The sequence below is a fragment of the Salvelinus fontinalis genome, chromosome 40, assembly GCF_029448725.1.
Source record: "Salvelinus fontinalis isolate EN_2023a chromosome 40, ASM2944872v1, whole genome shotgun sequence".
In the NCBI taxonomy this organism is placed as follows: Eukaryota; Metazoa; Chordata; class Actinopteri; order Salmoniformes; family Salmonidae; genus Salvelinus; species Salvelinus fontinalis.
The window spans coordinates 9,919,971-9,936,788 of NC_074704.1; the positions used below are offsets into that span (position 1 = coordinate 9,919,971).

General features: G+C 40.3%; 1 protein-coding gene across 1 annotated transcript in view; it reads left to right on the forward strand.

Annotated features, from left to right (window-relative positions):
- The first annotated feature begins 11,676 nt into the window (after positions 1-11,676).
- Positions 11,677-16,818, forward strand: part of LOC129839259 (zinc finger protein 91-like) — a 119,927-nt gene continuing 114,785 nt past the window's right edge. Inside the window, exons 1-2 of the mRNA XM_055906568.1 lie at positions 11,677-11,943; positions 12,817-12,979. Of these exons, the coding sequence (XP_055762543.1) occupies positions 11,935-11,943; positions 12,817-12,979 (172 nt within the window). The 5' untranslated portion in view covers positions 11,677-11,934. The remainder of the gene's footprint in view (positions 11,944-12,816; positions 12,980-16,818) is intronic.

Here is a 16,818-nt window from a genome sequence, read left to right on the forward strand (position 1 = left end):
GTACAGTACACTGGAAACACCAGGTTTTAGTGTAGCTGGTGAGACATACAGAAGTACAGAGAAACCACAGGCCTCTTAGTATGGTCAAATTATGTTGCATTTGTTTTAAAGTATTCTAATGGGGATATTTTCCAACATTCCTTATTTTATAATAAGTGTGCTCCAAAAAGATGTTCACATATTGTTTATAAGCCATTTACTGACGTGTCGGTTGCCAGGAAGACGCATCATGAGGACAGGAAGCCGGCTGTGCATCAACATCTTAGCCCCTCAGTACATCTAGTTGGTCAGCCACAGAACTCACACTCTGTTTCACATGGCCAGTAAGGTCACCTACTAAACTCCTCTCTTCACTCTGTAATACTCTTGATAATAGCTCATACCTTATTATTCTACTACTTCTTGGTGATTTGTTTTGTAGAACGAATGTTTGCATGTAAATCTCATTGTAACATATTTTGTTTAGCATTTATTTTACCATATTTGTTTTTTTCTAGCATATAATGCAAAAAATAAAGTATTTGTTATTTGCCCAGAACAGCTTAATTCCAATACCAGGTGTAATCTATTCTGCAATTGTAACTATCTTGCTCCTCTCCTTTGCTATTCAATCTTTAGTCATCTACTCTGTTAACTGGGGCACAGATCTCTAGGCCGATGTGACATCATTAGTTATCTTGCATCAAGCCTTTTGGGGTTTTAGTCCCTTGTATAGTTATTATTATTAATAATAATAATATAAGTTGACTGAGTTATGCATGTTAATGTCTTGAAGTAGCTTTCTAGTGTTTCCAGATTTCTATCAAATATGCGCTATAATTAACAACATGAGTGAAATCGTTTTCCCATTGAAAAATTGTAATAAAGTATGTTAAAAAGCAGCTTTTCTGTGTTGGAATGGTGTGGGCGTACCCCAACAATAGAATGGTGTGGGCGTACCCCAACAATAGAATGGTGTGGGCGTACCCCAACAATAGAATGGTGTGGGCGTACCCCAACAATAGAATGGTGTGGGCGTACCCCAACAATAGAATGGTGTGGGCGTACCCCAACAATAGAATGGTGTGGGCGTACCCCAACAATAGAATGGTGTGGGCGTACCCCATTTTTGGGGGTTTGAGTTAACAGATAAGTAAACAACATTATTTGGGTATGAGTTAACAGATAAGTAAACAACATTATTTGGGTATGAGTTAACAGATAAGTAAACAACATTATTTGGGTTTGAGTTAACAGATAAGTAAATAACATTATTTGGGTATGAGTCAACAGATAAGTAAATAACATTATTTGGGTATGAGTTAACAGATAAGTAAACAACATTATTTGGGTATGAGTTAACAGATAAGTAAACAACATTATTTGGGTATGAGTTAACAGATAAGTAAACAACATTATTTGGGTTTGAGTTAACAGATAAGTAAACAACATTATTTGGGTATGAGTTAACAGATGAGTAAACAACACTATTTGGTTGTGGAGTAACAGATGAGAAAACAACATTATTTGGGCATGAGTTAAAAGAATATCAACTTTTAAAAGTGAGATTTTCACTGGACAGTTACTTTAAAGAGGAAGGAGAAGACAGTTCTTTATGAAATAAAATGTGTTTTTTATGTTACATACACCAAATAGGTGCAGTGAAATGTGTTGTTTTACAGAGCCAGTCATAGTAGTACAGCGCCCATCAGCTACTGTCTAGTGTTCTGACACTGTTTCTTCGCACCTTAGCAGACATACGCACGCACGCACGCACGCACGCACGCACACACACACACACACACACACACACACACACACACACACACACACACACACACACACACACACACACACACACACACACACACACACACACACACACACACACACACACACTGCACAATTGAAACACTTCTCTCCCCCCCCCCTTCCCCTAAACACATGTAAATATTGGACTATAAAGTGTCCTCCTGTATTATACCTATGCTACAATGTTTATTCTATTCTACTGAGACATTTACTTTATGTTTGTATTGTTATCTTTCAGGTCTTATTGTTGCATTGTCAAGAAGGGACCTGCCAGTAAGCATTTAGTTGGACAGTGTATCCTGTACATACAGTTGAAGTCGGAAGTTTACATACACTTAGGTTGGAGTCATTAAAACTCGTTTTAAAAATGGTGTCATGGCTTTAGAAGCTTTCGATAGGCAAATTGACATCATTTGAGTTAATTGGAGGTGTACCTGTGGATGTATTTCAAGGCCTACCTTCAAACTCAGTGCCTCTTCGCTTGACATCATGAGAAAATCTAAAGAAATCAGCCAAGACCTCAGAAAAAGAAAAAAAAAAGTCTGGTTCATCCTTGGGAGCAATTTCCAAACGCCTGAAGGTACCACATTCATCTGTACAAACAATAATATTCAAGTATAAACACCATGGGACCACGCAGCCGTCAAACCGCTCAGGAAGGAGACGCGTTCTGTCTCCTAGAGATGAACGTACTTTCGTGCGAAAAGTGCAAATCAATCCCAGAACAACAGCAAAGGACCATGTGAAGATGCTGGAGGAAACAGGTACAAAAGTATCTATATCCACAGTAAAACGAGTCCTATATCGACATAACCTGAAAGGCCTCTCATCAAGGAAGAAGCCACTGCTCCAAAACCGTCATAAAAAAATCCAGACTACCGTTTGCAACTGCACATTGGGACAAAGATCGTACTTTTTGGAGAAATGTCCTCTGGTCTGATGAAACAAAAATAGAACTGTTTGGCCATAATGACCATCCTTATGTTTGGAGGAAAAAGGGGGAGGCTTGCAAGCCGGAGAACACCATCCCAAACGTGAAGCACGGGGGTGGCAGCATCATGTTGTGGGGGTGCTTTGCTGCAGGAGGGACTGGTGCACTTCACAAAATAGATGGCATCAGGAGGCAGTACAATTATGTGGATATATTGCAGCAACATCTCAAGACATCAGTCAGGAAGTTAATGCTTGGTCGCAAATGGGTCTTCCAAATGGACAATGACCCCAAGTATACTTCCAAAGTTGTGGCAAAATGGCTTAAGGACAACAAATTCAAGGTATTGGAGTGGCCATCACAAAGCCCTGACCTCAATCCAATAGAACACTTGTAGCAGAACTGAAAAAGCATGTGCGAGCAAGGAGGCCTATAAACCTGACTCAGTTACACCAGCTCTGTCAGGAGGAGCGGGCCAAAATTCACCCAACTTATTGTGGGAAGCTTGTGGAAGGCTACCCGAAACGTTTGACCCAAGTTAAACAATTTAAAGGCAATGCTACCAAATACTAATTGAGTGTATGTACACTTCTGACCCACTGGGAATGTGATGACAGAAATAAAAGCTGAAATAAATCATTCTCTCTACTATTATTCTGACATTTCACATTCTTAAAATAAAGTGGTGATCCTAACTGACCTGAGACAGGGAATTGTTACTAGGATTAAATGTCAGGAATTGTGAAAAACTGAGTTTAAATGTATTTGGCTAAGGTGTATGTAAACTTCCAACTTCAACTGTAAATGTGATATGAGCAATGTAAGATATGTAAACATTTTTATGTGGCATTATTATATACAGTATATATTTTTGAAACTTTATTTAACTAGGCAAGTCAAATTTAGAGTGCATTGTTTAAAGTGACTAGTGATCCATTCATTAAAGTGGCCAGTGATTGGGTCTCAATGTAGGCAGCAGCCTCTCTGAGTTTGTGATTGCTGTATAGCAGTCTGATGGCCTTGAGATAGAAGCTGTTTTTCAGTCTCTCGGTCCCAGCTTTGATGTACCTGTACTGACCTCGCCTTCTGGATGGTAGCGATGTGAACAGGCAGTGGCTCGGGTGGTTGATGTCCTTGGTGATCTTTTTGGCCTTCCTGTGACATCGGGTGCTGTAGGTGTCATGGAGGGCAGGTAGTTTGCCCACGATGATGCGTTGTGTAGACCGCACCACCCTCTGGAGAGCCTTGCGGTTGAGGGCGGTGCAGTTGTCGTACAAGGCTGTGATATAGCCCGACAGGATGCTCTCGATTGTGTATCTGTAAAAGTTTGTCAGGGTTTTGGGTGACAAGACAAATTTCTTCAGCCTCCTGAGGTTGAAGAGGCACTGTTACGCCTTCTTCACCACGCTGTCTGTGTGGGTGGAACACTTCAGTGTACACAGAGGAACTTAAAACTTTCCACCTTCTCTACTGCTGTCCCTTCAATGTGGATAGGGGGGTGCTCCCTCTGCTGTTTCCTGAAGTCCACGATCATCTCCTTTGTTTTGTTGACGTTGAGTGAGAGGTTGTTTTCCTGACACCACACTCTGAGTGCCCTCACCTCCTCCCTGTAGGCTGTCTCATCGTTGTTGGTAATCAAGCCCACTACTGTTGTGTCGTCTGCAAACTTGATGATTGATTTGGAGGCGTGCATGGCCACGTAGTCGTGGGTGAACAGGGAGTACAGGAGGGGGCTGAGCACGCTCCCTCATGGGGCCCCAGTGTTGAGGGTCAGCGAAGTGGAGATGTTGTTTCCTACCTTCACCACCTGGGTCGTGTGGCGGATGAATCCGAATTAGTTGGGTAACATAGATAATTAAGATGTCTTATTTGCATAATATGCTTATGTGAGATACTTGCCATTAGAATGTATCCTTTTGGACTATAGTGTTGGCCGTTGCACTTTTCCCTCAGCTAGGGCTCAGTCACTTGGGGCTCAGAGAGGGGAGAGGTCAGGCTTGTCTTTCACATGTCCCTGGTGCTATGCAGAATATCAGAAAGGGAAGAGGACAGAATGGAACATTGTCTTCATATGTGACTAGAATAGACCTAGAAATAGTCTGTCTAAAATGGCATCCTATTCCCTATACGGTAACAGTCAAAAGTTTGGACACACCTAATCATTGTTACATCTGCCCCTGCCACTCCCTCTACTTCTCATCCTGTGTCCCCCTAAACTGCCGCCACTCCCCCAGTGCTCTTTCCCTCGCTCTCTCTGTGTGGGTGTATCTGATTGTGTGAGTGGAGACAGGTGTGCTGGAGTCAGAGCAGATCCCCACCAGCTGCAACCTGTTCCATAAATCAAGCCCTCTACTGTTTTCCCTAGCCTGACGCTGCTTTTCTCTCCGCTACAGTTCCGTCCACTCTGACTCTGGTCCCTGTCTCCAGTCCCTCATCTCATCAGTCCTGCTTCCCTGCCCTGGACCCCCGCTCTACTGCTTCCTTGGATTCCGCTCCGGACCTGCTTACCCTGTCCATACTCCTCTTGCCCCGGCCGCAGCCTCAGTTCTTGGTTCCCTGCTTCCCGCCCGAGCTCCCCCTGGCCTGCACCCTCCCCCCTGCTTTTCAATAAATACCTTGGTTACCTTATCCCTGTCTCCTCCTCTGAGTCTGCACATGGGTTCACCTGCTCCACACCGCGTAACACTCATTCAAGGGTTTTTCTTTTTTTGTAAAGAAAAGGAGGAGTGAGGATTGTTTGCATATGAAGGCTTATAATGGGGTATAATGGGTATAATGACAAACACTGCGGGTCACTAGTTTATAAATAGTCAAAGGACACACACAGGTGTCTATAATCACGGCTGGGTGTGGCCTGAAATCATTGGTTAATTCTCAGATATAAATAGAACATACAAAAAACATGAATGGATAGCATACAATCATAGATACAATCTGGCTACATAGGCCTACAAACATTTACAATGAATAGCAAAATCCCAATAATCACAAGAATGTCTTCAGATCAAAGTCTACGTTGAGGCCAAAGGGAGCAAGGGTCTTTAAATTAAAGATCCAGGCAGCCTCTCGTTTTAACAATAAATTGTTGAGGTCACTCCCTCTCCTAGGGAGGGTGACATGTTCAATGCCGATATAACGTAGGGACGAAATCGAGTGGTTCGCTTCCAAAAAGTGGGCCACAACTGGGTAAGTCAAGTTTTTGCACCTAATGGTGCTACGATGGGGATCGTCCCCACGCTGAAATGGTTAAGAAATCTACAAACTAAAGACCAATTATTCAGTCTGCAGCTGTTTAAGTACTTTAGTCTGGTAAACACAACCGATCGAACGACCAAATGGTACTCTGAAAGATCCATTCAGGAGAACTTCCTTATCTGACGTATCCAATACAACAGACACTATCCAGAGCCCGCTGAGAAAACTACAACCACGAAAGACCTTGGGACTTCTGTGGAACGCAACCAGAGACTTTTTATCGACTCCCTCCAGCAGATGGACCGGCGATCACAGAGAGAGACAACAAAGGCATACACTCGTAATTAATTGCAATTTCATTTCGAATGAGTGACTGTGCATGTTCAAAGTATTAGCATTTCCATGGGTGTAGTTATCAACTGTATGTCCGTGTTGTTTCTGACTTTCCCGCTCTTGAGCTGTCCCCACCCCTTTCCTTTGTCTACCAAGCCGTCATATCGGTTTAGTCCACTAGGGACTTTTCTTTCCATCATGCTAGTAACCAATGTATAACCTATCCTGTATGTTTAGGTAATTCTGTGTGATTATTTTGTTAGTAAATAAATAATTAAGCAAATTTGTATATTGCTGATTCATAATTTATGCTAGGGTTTGTGCAGATATCCAAAGGTTTGCGACATTCAGAAAATGACTGATGAGGTAATAATACATTAATAAGTGACTGTAATCGATAAGATATGAAAATATCTGAAGAGAGTTAAATTCGGGAAATAGTGACTCTTTAAACAACCTTTTCCCATGGTGCACCAACTTCCTAGTTAACCTCACTAGGGTATGTGGGACGGTAGCGTCCCACCTCGTCAACAGCCAGTGAAACTGCAGGGCGCCAAATTCAAAACAACAGAAATCCCATAATTAAAATTCCTCAAACATACATGTATTTTACACCATTTTAAAGATACACTTGTTGTAAATCCAGCCACAGTGTCCGATTTCAAAAAGGCTTTACGACGAAAGCACACCAAACGATTATGTTAGGTCAGAGGCAAGTCACAGAAAAACACAGCCATTTTTCCAGCCAAAGAGAGGAGTCACAAAAAGCAGAAATAGAGATAAAATGAATCACTAACCTTTGATGATCTTCATCAGATGACACTCATAGGACTTCATGTTACACAATACATGTATGTTTTGTTCGGTAAAGTTCATATCCAAAAATCTGAGTTTACATTGGCGCGTTATGTTCAATAGTTTCAAAACATCCGGTGATTTTGCAGAGAGCCACATCAATTTACAGAAATACTCATAATAAACATTGCTAAAAGATACAACTTTTATGCATGGAATTTTAGATCCACTTCTCCTTAATGCAACCGCTGTCAGATTTCAAAAAAACTTTACGGATTAAGCACACCATGCAATAATCTGAGTACAGTGCTCAGAGACCATCACAACCCAAACAGATATCCGCCATGTTGTGTAGTCAACAGAAGTCAGAAATAGCATTATAAATATTCAGTTACCATTGATGATCTTCATCAGAATGCACTCCCAGGAATCCCAGTTCCACAATAAATGTTTGTTTTGTTCAATAATGTCCATAATTTATGTCCAAATACCTCCTTTTTGTTCGTGCGTTTAGCCCAGTAATAAAAATTCATGAGGCGCGATCACTAGGTGCAGACGAAAAGTCAAAAAGTTCCGTTACAGTCCGTAGAAACATGTCAAACGATGTATAGAATCAATCTTTAGGGTGTTTTTAACATAAATCTTCAATAATGTTCCAACCGGAGAATTCCTTTGTCTTCAGAAATGCAATGGAACGCAAGCTAACTATCACGTGAACGTGCGTGGCCAGCTCGTGGCTCTCTGGCAGACCTCTGACTCAATCCCCTCTCATTCGCCCCCACTTCACAGTAGAAGCCTCAAACAAGGTTCTATAGACTGATGACATCTAGTGGAAGCATTAGGAAGTGCAATATGACCCAATAGACACTGTGTATTCGATAGGCAAAGAGTTGAAAAACTACAAACCTCAGATTTCCCACTTCCTGGTTGGATTCTTTCTCAGGTTTTTGCCTGCCATATGAGTTCTGTTATACTCACAGACATCATTCAAACAGTTTTAGAAACGCCAGAGTGTTTTCTATCAAAATCTACTAATTATATGCATATTCTAGCTTTTATGGCTGAGTAGCAGGTAGTTTAATTTGGGCACGCTTTTCATCCAAAATTCCCAATGTTGCCCCCTACCCTAGTGAAGTTAATTCATGTTTACGTGATTAGTTTAATCCGGTAATAATTACACATAGAGAATTTATTTGATATAACAGTCTCCACATTAATGAAAAATAGTCAGCCAACATTACGACAGAACTATCATGGTCCAAACACACCAGGACAGTCGTGAAGAGGGCACGACAACACCTTTTCCCCCTCAGGATACTGAAAAGATTTGTCATGGGTCCCCAGATCCTCCAAAAGTTCCACAGCTACACCATCGAAGGCATCCTGACTGGTTGCATCACCGCCTGGTATGGCAACTGCTCGGCGTCTGACTGTAAGGCGCTACAAATGGTAGCGCGTACGGCCCAGTACATCACTTGGGCCAAGCTTCCTGCCATCCAGGACCTAAATACTAGGCGGTGTCAGAGGATAGCCCAAAAAATTGTGGGACTCCAGTCACCTAAGTCATAGACGGTTTTCTCTGCTCTGGCACGGCAAGTGGTACCGAAGTGCCAAGTCTAGGACCAAAAGGCTCCTTAACAGCTTCTACCCTCAAGCCATAAGACTCCTGAATAATTAATCAAATGGCCACTGGACTATTTACACTGGACTATTTACATTGACACCCCCCCACCTCCATTTGTTTTGTACACTGCTGCTATTCACTGTTTATTATCTATGCATAGTCACTTCACCCCTACCTACATGTACAAATTACCTCGACTAACCTGTACCCCCACACATTGACTCGGTACCGGTACCCCTTGCATACAGACTCGTTATTGTTATTTTATTGTGTTACTTTTTTATTATTTTTACTTTAATTTTTTTGGTAAATATTTTCTTAACTCTTTCTTGAACTGCACTTTTGGTTAAGGGCTTGTAAGTAAGCATTTCACGGTAAGGTCTACACTTGTTGTATTCGGCGCATGTGACAAAAAGTTTTATTTGATTTATACCACCCTTAACTTGTCACAACACAACTGATTGGCAACACATTGAGGAAAGAAATTCCACAAATTCACTTTTAACAAGGCACACCTGTTAATTGAAATGCATTCCAGGTGACTACCTTATGAAGCTGGTTGAAAGACCCAATGCCATGACCGTGCAAAGCTGTCATCAAGGCAAAGGGTGGCTACTTTGAAGAATCTAAAACATATATATATTTTGGTTTGTTTAACACTTTTTTGGTTACTACATGATTTCATAGTTTTGATGTCTTCACCATTATTCTACAATGTATGAGTAGGTGTGTCCAAACTTTTCACTGGTACTGAATGTCAGTTGACATTTGTGAAGCAGCAATCCTCTAATAGTTAGAAGCCAAACAAATGATGCCAGAAACTCCAAATGTCCTTATGTCAGTTTTGTGGATTGCCGATGCAATGACGTCACACAATTCATCAACACCATGGTGATGCGCCAGGACAATTTCTTTTGACGGTTGAAGTGTTGTCGTCGAGTTGGCGTGGCAACACTACACTTTTAGAAAAAAAGGTGCTATCTAGAACCTTAAAGGGTTCTTTGACTTTCTCCATAAGATAACGCTTTGAAGAACCCTTTTCACTTCCACATAGAACCTTTTTGGTTCCAGGTAGAACCCTGGAAGAGTGTACCCTGCATGTGTCACAGGTGTAACCAAGGTCTTGTAATGAGTGACATCATCCTCGCCTCCTCCATGGCGGCTACACTGTCGCTCCTGGCGACGGCTCAAGGTTCTGAGCATGGTCGCTAGGCGACGGTCCAGGGCGGAGAGTTGCAGCTCGGAGAGGGGCCACTGGGAATAGAGGATCATGAAAAAGGAGGTCCCTCATGACATGACAGACTGTACTGGGGGCAGGGAGAGGAGACGCAGACAGAGACAGTGGGGTGGAGCAACGGATCCTAGAGAAGGAGAAAGAGAGCGAGAGAAATGGAGTGAAAGTTGATAAAGAGGAATAAATTATATTTTTCATTTATCATGTTGTCTCCTCTAGCTATATATATTCATGACAACACAACTCATTGCGTCTTAATGTTTAATTATGTACCATGTTATACCTGCAGCACTGATCCAGAGGTGTCAGGATAGAGGGTTCATCTTTTAGAGTGGGCTCCAAACCTGTAGTCCGCACACACAGTGTCAATGTTACATTCAACTGACGTTAGTTAAACCTGTAATCAGCACACAGACGGTGTCAATGCTAAAATCAACTAACGTTAGTTAAACCTGTAGTCAACACACACAGTGTTAAGAGTTACAATCAACTAACGTTAGTTAAACCTGTAGTCAGCATACAGACAGTGTCAATGTTACAATCAACTAACGTTCGTTAGCTAGCATTCGAGGGCTGACTGTTCTCAAATATTTGTGCAGTGTAAAAATAACATTTGGGTAATTTGTGTAGTCTGACTACTGCAGTAGGCTACTGCGTGTCCATGTGATAGCTAACAGCAAAAACCCAGACGAGAAAAACGTGAAAGCATCCAGGCAGCAGAGATGAGCTCGTCATTAGTTCTCTAACGTTAGCTATATTGTAGCTATAAAGCATTATGTTTATTGTTATTTTGAAATAACATCTTTCTTTTATTGTATACAAGTTATATACATAGACAGAAGGGAGTTAGTTATAAATACAGTATATTTGGCTGTAGTTTAGTTTAGAAGACTTAAGTAAAAATACTTTAAAGTGCTACTTAAGTAGTTTTTTGGTGGGAATCTGTACTTTACTTAAGTATTTATATATTTCACAACTTTTACTTTCACTTCACTACATTCCTAAAGAAAAGTATATACTTTTTACTCCATACATTTTCCCTGACACTCAAAAGTACATTTTGAATGCTAAGCAGTACAGAAAATGGTTCAATTCACACACTTATCAAGAAAACATCCCCGGTCATCCCTACTTGATCTGATCTGGCAGACTCACTAAACACAAATGTTTTGTTTGTAAATTATGTCTGAGTGTTGGAGTGTGCCCCTGCCTATCTGTAAATTTAAAAAACAAGAACATTTTGCCGTCTGGTTTGCTTAGTATAAGGACATTTTAATTATTCATACTTTTACTTTTAATACTTAAGTATATTTGAGCAATTACATTTATTTTGATACATAAGTATATTTAAAACCAAATACTTTTAAAATTCTACTTGAGTAAAAGTCTAACTTTTCACTTTTACTTGTCATTTTCTATTACTATATCTTTACTTTGACTCAAGTATGACAATTGGGTACTTTTTCCACCACTGGACTTACGTTTATTTTTGACAGGAGAATTACTTGTGAATTAGGTTTGATGCACCCATTGCAAAGACTTGCATAAACAGCTCTTTGTCCTATGTGTGCTGGTAGTGTACAGTAGCTGTCATTATAGCACCAGCCAAAGACCGGAAGTAGTAATTCTCAGACACCCCTCAGGAGAGGCCTATTCAGAAACTCCCTCTTTGCGCATGTGTTCCAAGTTACTGCCAGGCAAGGGTAGACGACAGCAGACAACAAGATTCTTAGCGAAAGCGTTGAACGTTTTCTTGACTTTACTCGACTTTTATAGATCACGTAAAATGTTATCCAGGAACTTTCTGAAGTAATATTAGGATACATGAGACGATTATTTGTCCAAACTTAATTCCGTTTTGATATTGAAGTAGATGTTTGATTACTCTGGTCTAGGGCCGCATCAGTTGCACCCTTGGGATCGAATTTTCTCTACGCAATTCTCTAGTCATTATCTCTACACTACAACAAAGTAGTACTGTACTGTAGCCTACAACATTTCATTCCATACAAAGAAACAATAGCTTCCACAATGGATCGAGTAAGTCTATATGCCTGCTGTGTTGTACAAAATGTCTAGGACTAGTTTTCATCGTCTTTGATCCTCCACTTCCTGTGCTCGGTTTAAACTTATCAACAAAAAAAACATGGTAAAACTTGTTGGGATTTTTTTTCTTCGTCAAAGTAGCCTACTACTATATCATGTTTAGGAATCTGTGACTATCAACCAATTATCTCTCCTTCCTCACAGTGTTCATAGTCCTTCACTGATTTCGAACACATTATCCATTATTTGACCAAATACTCAAGTTGCCGCTCTAACAAAAAATAAATGTCTTCAAAAATGGAAGGCAATCGGTAAAGAGGCAAGATCAGGTGGGACCATTATAGCCAATGAGAGGGCAGACATGCGTGTTTCCACAGCCTCATGCGTCTATATAGCATTTTCATTTATTTAAGGTTAGGCATAGAGCTAGAAGTGTTGTTAAGGTTAAAATCACATTTTAATAAGATCAATTGTAGTAATGGGCGTGGTTTATGGCTTTGTTTGCGGTAACTAGTGACGTCCAGGCACTACTCCCATATGAAGTGTCCTACTTTTAGACTCCTAACAACCTGATCTTTACGAAATGTATATTTGATCAAATAAGGCAGAAGCCAGATTTTGGGCCAATTTATTTGTCTTGCTTCACCTCTTCATCTCTGTTTGAAAGGAAATGACTGGTATGAAATATATGGTGGAAACTAGCCCATTCCTCCACCAATCCAATGCTCTTAGATTTGTGGGTTGTAGTGAACGATTCAACATTTGAGGAAAAAGGGGATATTCGAGGGATGCACCCGAATCAGAGGTTTAGACTAAATTAATACAATATTTGGTTTAATGTTAATCTATGTTGAATACTTCCAACAGGACAAATCTAGCCCGTTCCCCTCCACCCTCCAGGAGACAACAGGTCGATCGCCTCCCTGTACTTTACTGTTGGGTCTGGTGGATCTGGTCGTCTGCAGGAAAACACCAGGGCAGAGTGGAACTGAGAGAGGAGAAGAGGAACATGGAGATTTGATTTCATTAAGTAAGAACCATGGTGTGGATTAGACTACAGTCCGCTTCTGTAACAATTTAATTGATTAATTATATATTTTTGAAAATATCTGGTCGTTCCAACCAATTTTAAGAAGTGTACCTTGGTTAAAAAAAAAAAAAAGTTTGATTTCACATCATTTCAACATTCTGTCATGTCATAAAGAGCACGTGTTCAACTTAATAAAATACATGTTTTGCCATCTCAAGAGGTTTAATGAAAAATAAATACTATAGTAATAGCCAATGTGTCAAATAAAGTAACAGGGTTGACCGTAACAGGGGACTAGTGAAACCAACAAAAACACTACATTGTTAAAATAGTCCTTTAAATCAGCCATGAATCTGCTTGTGACCGGGGGAATGGAAGCTAGTATTGTGCAACAGGGAGTACTAATTGAATGCAATCTTAACAAAAAAAGTTTTTGTTAAAACATTTCTAGCATGTCTGTGTCTGGATAGAAAGGTTGAGATGCTCAGTTTTCCACCACAAAACAGCAGAGAATTATCAAAAAGAGTAGAACCAGCTCACCGGGTTTTACTCTGATTTGACTACTAGATGTTCAGTGTTTCTTATGTAAAAAAATAAATTAAATCACTATTTTGTTTTCAAAGAATAGTTTCACCATATTAAAAGAAGAGTTAAGTTCATGTAACAGGGTTGACCTTAAAATGAGGGACAGATGTAAATGAATCACTAACCACATGAAATAAATAATGTTCAGAAATTACTGTTAAAGTAACCAAATAAATAGGGCTTTACATGCATGCTGTTGTGTCTTTGGCATCATTAAACTGAAGATTAATCTTTATCAAAAATTCTCTGTAATTATTATTACGTGATTAAACTACTTAATCATGTAACTGTAATTAACTAGGAGGTCGGGGCACCAAGGAAAATATTCAGATTACAAAGTTATAATTTTCCTAATATAACTTTCAGATATTTTAATATCTGATCACTTAGTCTTCTGATTAATGAATTATTCTTTACCTCATGTTAGTCTCATTTCAAACGTCGTAAATTGTTGGTTATCTGCACGAACCCGGTCTTCACTATGAGTCATCCATATGTAACGGATGTGAAATGGCTAGCTAGTTAGCGGGTACGCGCTACTAGCGTTTCAATCAGTTACGTCACTTGCTCTGAAACCTAGAAGTAGTGTTGCACCTTGCTCTGCAAGAGCCGTGGCTTTTGTGGAGCGATGGGTAACGACGCTTCGTGGGTGACTGTTGTTGATGTGTGCAGAGGGTCCCTGGTTCGCGCCCGTGTCGGGGCGAGGGGACGGTTTAAAGTTATACTGTTACATTGATGCTGTTGACCCGGATCACTGGTTGCTGCGGAAAAGGAGGAGGTTGAAAGGGGGGTGAGTGTAACGGATGTGAAATGGCTAGCTAGTTAGCGGGTACGCGCTACTAGCGTTTCAATCAGTTACGTCACTTGCTCTGAAACCTAGAAGTAGTGTTGCACCTTGCTCTGCAAGGGCCGCGGCTTTTGTGGAGCGATGGGTAGCGATGCTTCGTGGGCGACTGTTGTTGATGTGTGCAGAAGGTCCCTGGTTCGCGCCCGTGTCGGGGCGAGGGGACGGTTTAAAGTTATACTGTTACACATACATCAATTGTCTTAAAACAATTTATTTACTAACTAAGTACTCACAGAAATGCATCACACAAACAAACAAAGTAGATATGGTTACAAAGAAATGATAGCGGATGTGCCCTAGTGGGCTAAACCGGCATGGCGGCTTGTTAGACAAAAGGGGAGTGGGGGTCAGCTGAGAAGACACTACAGAGTTGATGATTATAACAATTGAAATGCTAATCCTTTGCACATGAACGCTCACTCATTCTGGAATAATTGCAATCAATATATATATTTACGCTCAGTGAGTCGTCGGGATCTTGTTTCTGTTGGAGAGTTTGTCCGCCCTCTCTTTCTCTTTGTCGTCGTTAGGATGGATAGTTCAGAGTGACATTCATTCATGTCGTTATAGAATAGATGTTTCGGCGGTTATCGGTCTTCGCGTTCAATGATACCGAATTCTTAGCTGCAGACTAGTAATTAATATCAAAGACTTGTTCTTATTCTGTCGGTATCGATAGTCTAAGAGTTTAACCAAGTGGTATGGTTAAAACATTCAGCAATCTACGTAAACCTTATTTCCCTCTGTGATAGAGGTACTGGTCTGGTCTCAAACCTTGGCCCTCTCGTGGAAATCGAGGTAGGCTGGTCTGGTGATAGAAAACCCAGGTGGGGGTTTTATTCGGAACATAGAAAAGGGCTGTCTCATGACGCCAGGTCCTGTCTGTGCCCCTGGGGGCGTGCCAATGACTTAGTGAAACTTTAAACAGAAATACAATTCTCTCACAAAAACATCATTACATAGCATCACATAATTTCACAAATAGTTTAATCTTTACTCATTCATTTTGTACAACAATTAGATGTAAGCCTCATAACTGAGACTGTTGAATAAACAGCGTTATGGTAATGTGGCGGTATTGTCTCTCATGAGTTTCACAAAATTGTACCAAACAGACCAGTTTGTAGCTCGTTACATCACCGATCTTTTATACATTCTTCAGAACACGAATATTGTTCGGACCTCAAGTTCTGTGAGGTGGAAGAAATTCCTTTGTTCTCTCTATACTGTCTGGCCATGAGGCAGGATTCTCCTCCAGGAATTTACGACCTGAGGTCGCACCAGCCTGGGTGTAGGAGAGACAAGACAGAGGGGGATGGTGCAGAGGGAGGGGGAATAGTGCTCGCTGTACCCAAAGAGGGCAACGTCATGACAACGCTAATCATTTCCTATTAAACTGATTATGGCAGTAGGTCGAGTATGGCATTAGTCATGTAAACACCTTACTCTGCTTATCTTAATTGGTGTAAGGTCATAACCGAAGTAAGGATACGCCTTTAAAAATACCTGGTTTTCTGAGAAATCTTTAGAATGGACATGTAAACACTTTAATCAGAGTTATAGAGGTGTATTTAATCTGTGCATGTTCTAACACAAGCAGCGCAAACAAACTTCTTTTGACCGAGTGCAGTGAGTTCAAGAAAAACTGAAAGTATGCAGCTTAGAAATAGTTTTCACATACATACTTATATTTTTTATAAAAAATAAAATAAAAATAATTATTTAGGGGTGGATCAGCTTAATACTGCAGAAAGAATGTTGCTTCATTTCCAATCCCCCATATTTTTTTGGTAAATATATATATCCATACACGCATGCATACATATACACAAATTACTTAAAAATCATACAATGTGATTTTCTGGATTTTTGTTTTAGATTCCGTCTCTCACAGTTGAAGTGTACCTATGATAAAAATTACATACCTCTACATGCTTTGTAAGTAGGGAAACCTGCAAAATCGGCAGTGTATCAAATACTTGTTCTCCCCACTGTATACACCATTATATTAGTTGCTAGAATTTTGTATAGTAAATTAAATGTATAAAACTCGAAGTTTTGAATCCTGCGTTGTTTTGCGTATCAATTCATAAACCATGTGTCATGGAATGGGTACATCGAAAATCTCTTCCCAACTATTTTGCAATTTATATGGCACAGCTGTCAGTTTTTTGGTCCTTAAATGAAATTGGTATATGTTTTTATTTATCACACTTTTCTTTAACCATTTATGTTCTTTAATACAGGGCCGACATACAAGTTCCTTACTTTTTTCCCCTTCTACTTGCCTCTTCCATTTTTGTGGTAATGCTGCAATTAATTGGTTGTAATTTTGGGTAGAGCAGACATTTCCATATGTCTGTGTTAGCTGCATGTGTGACAACTCCACCAGTCCTATTTATGATAT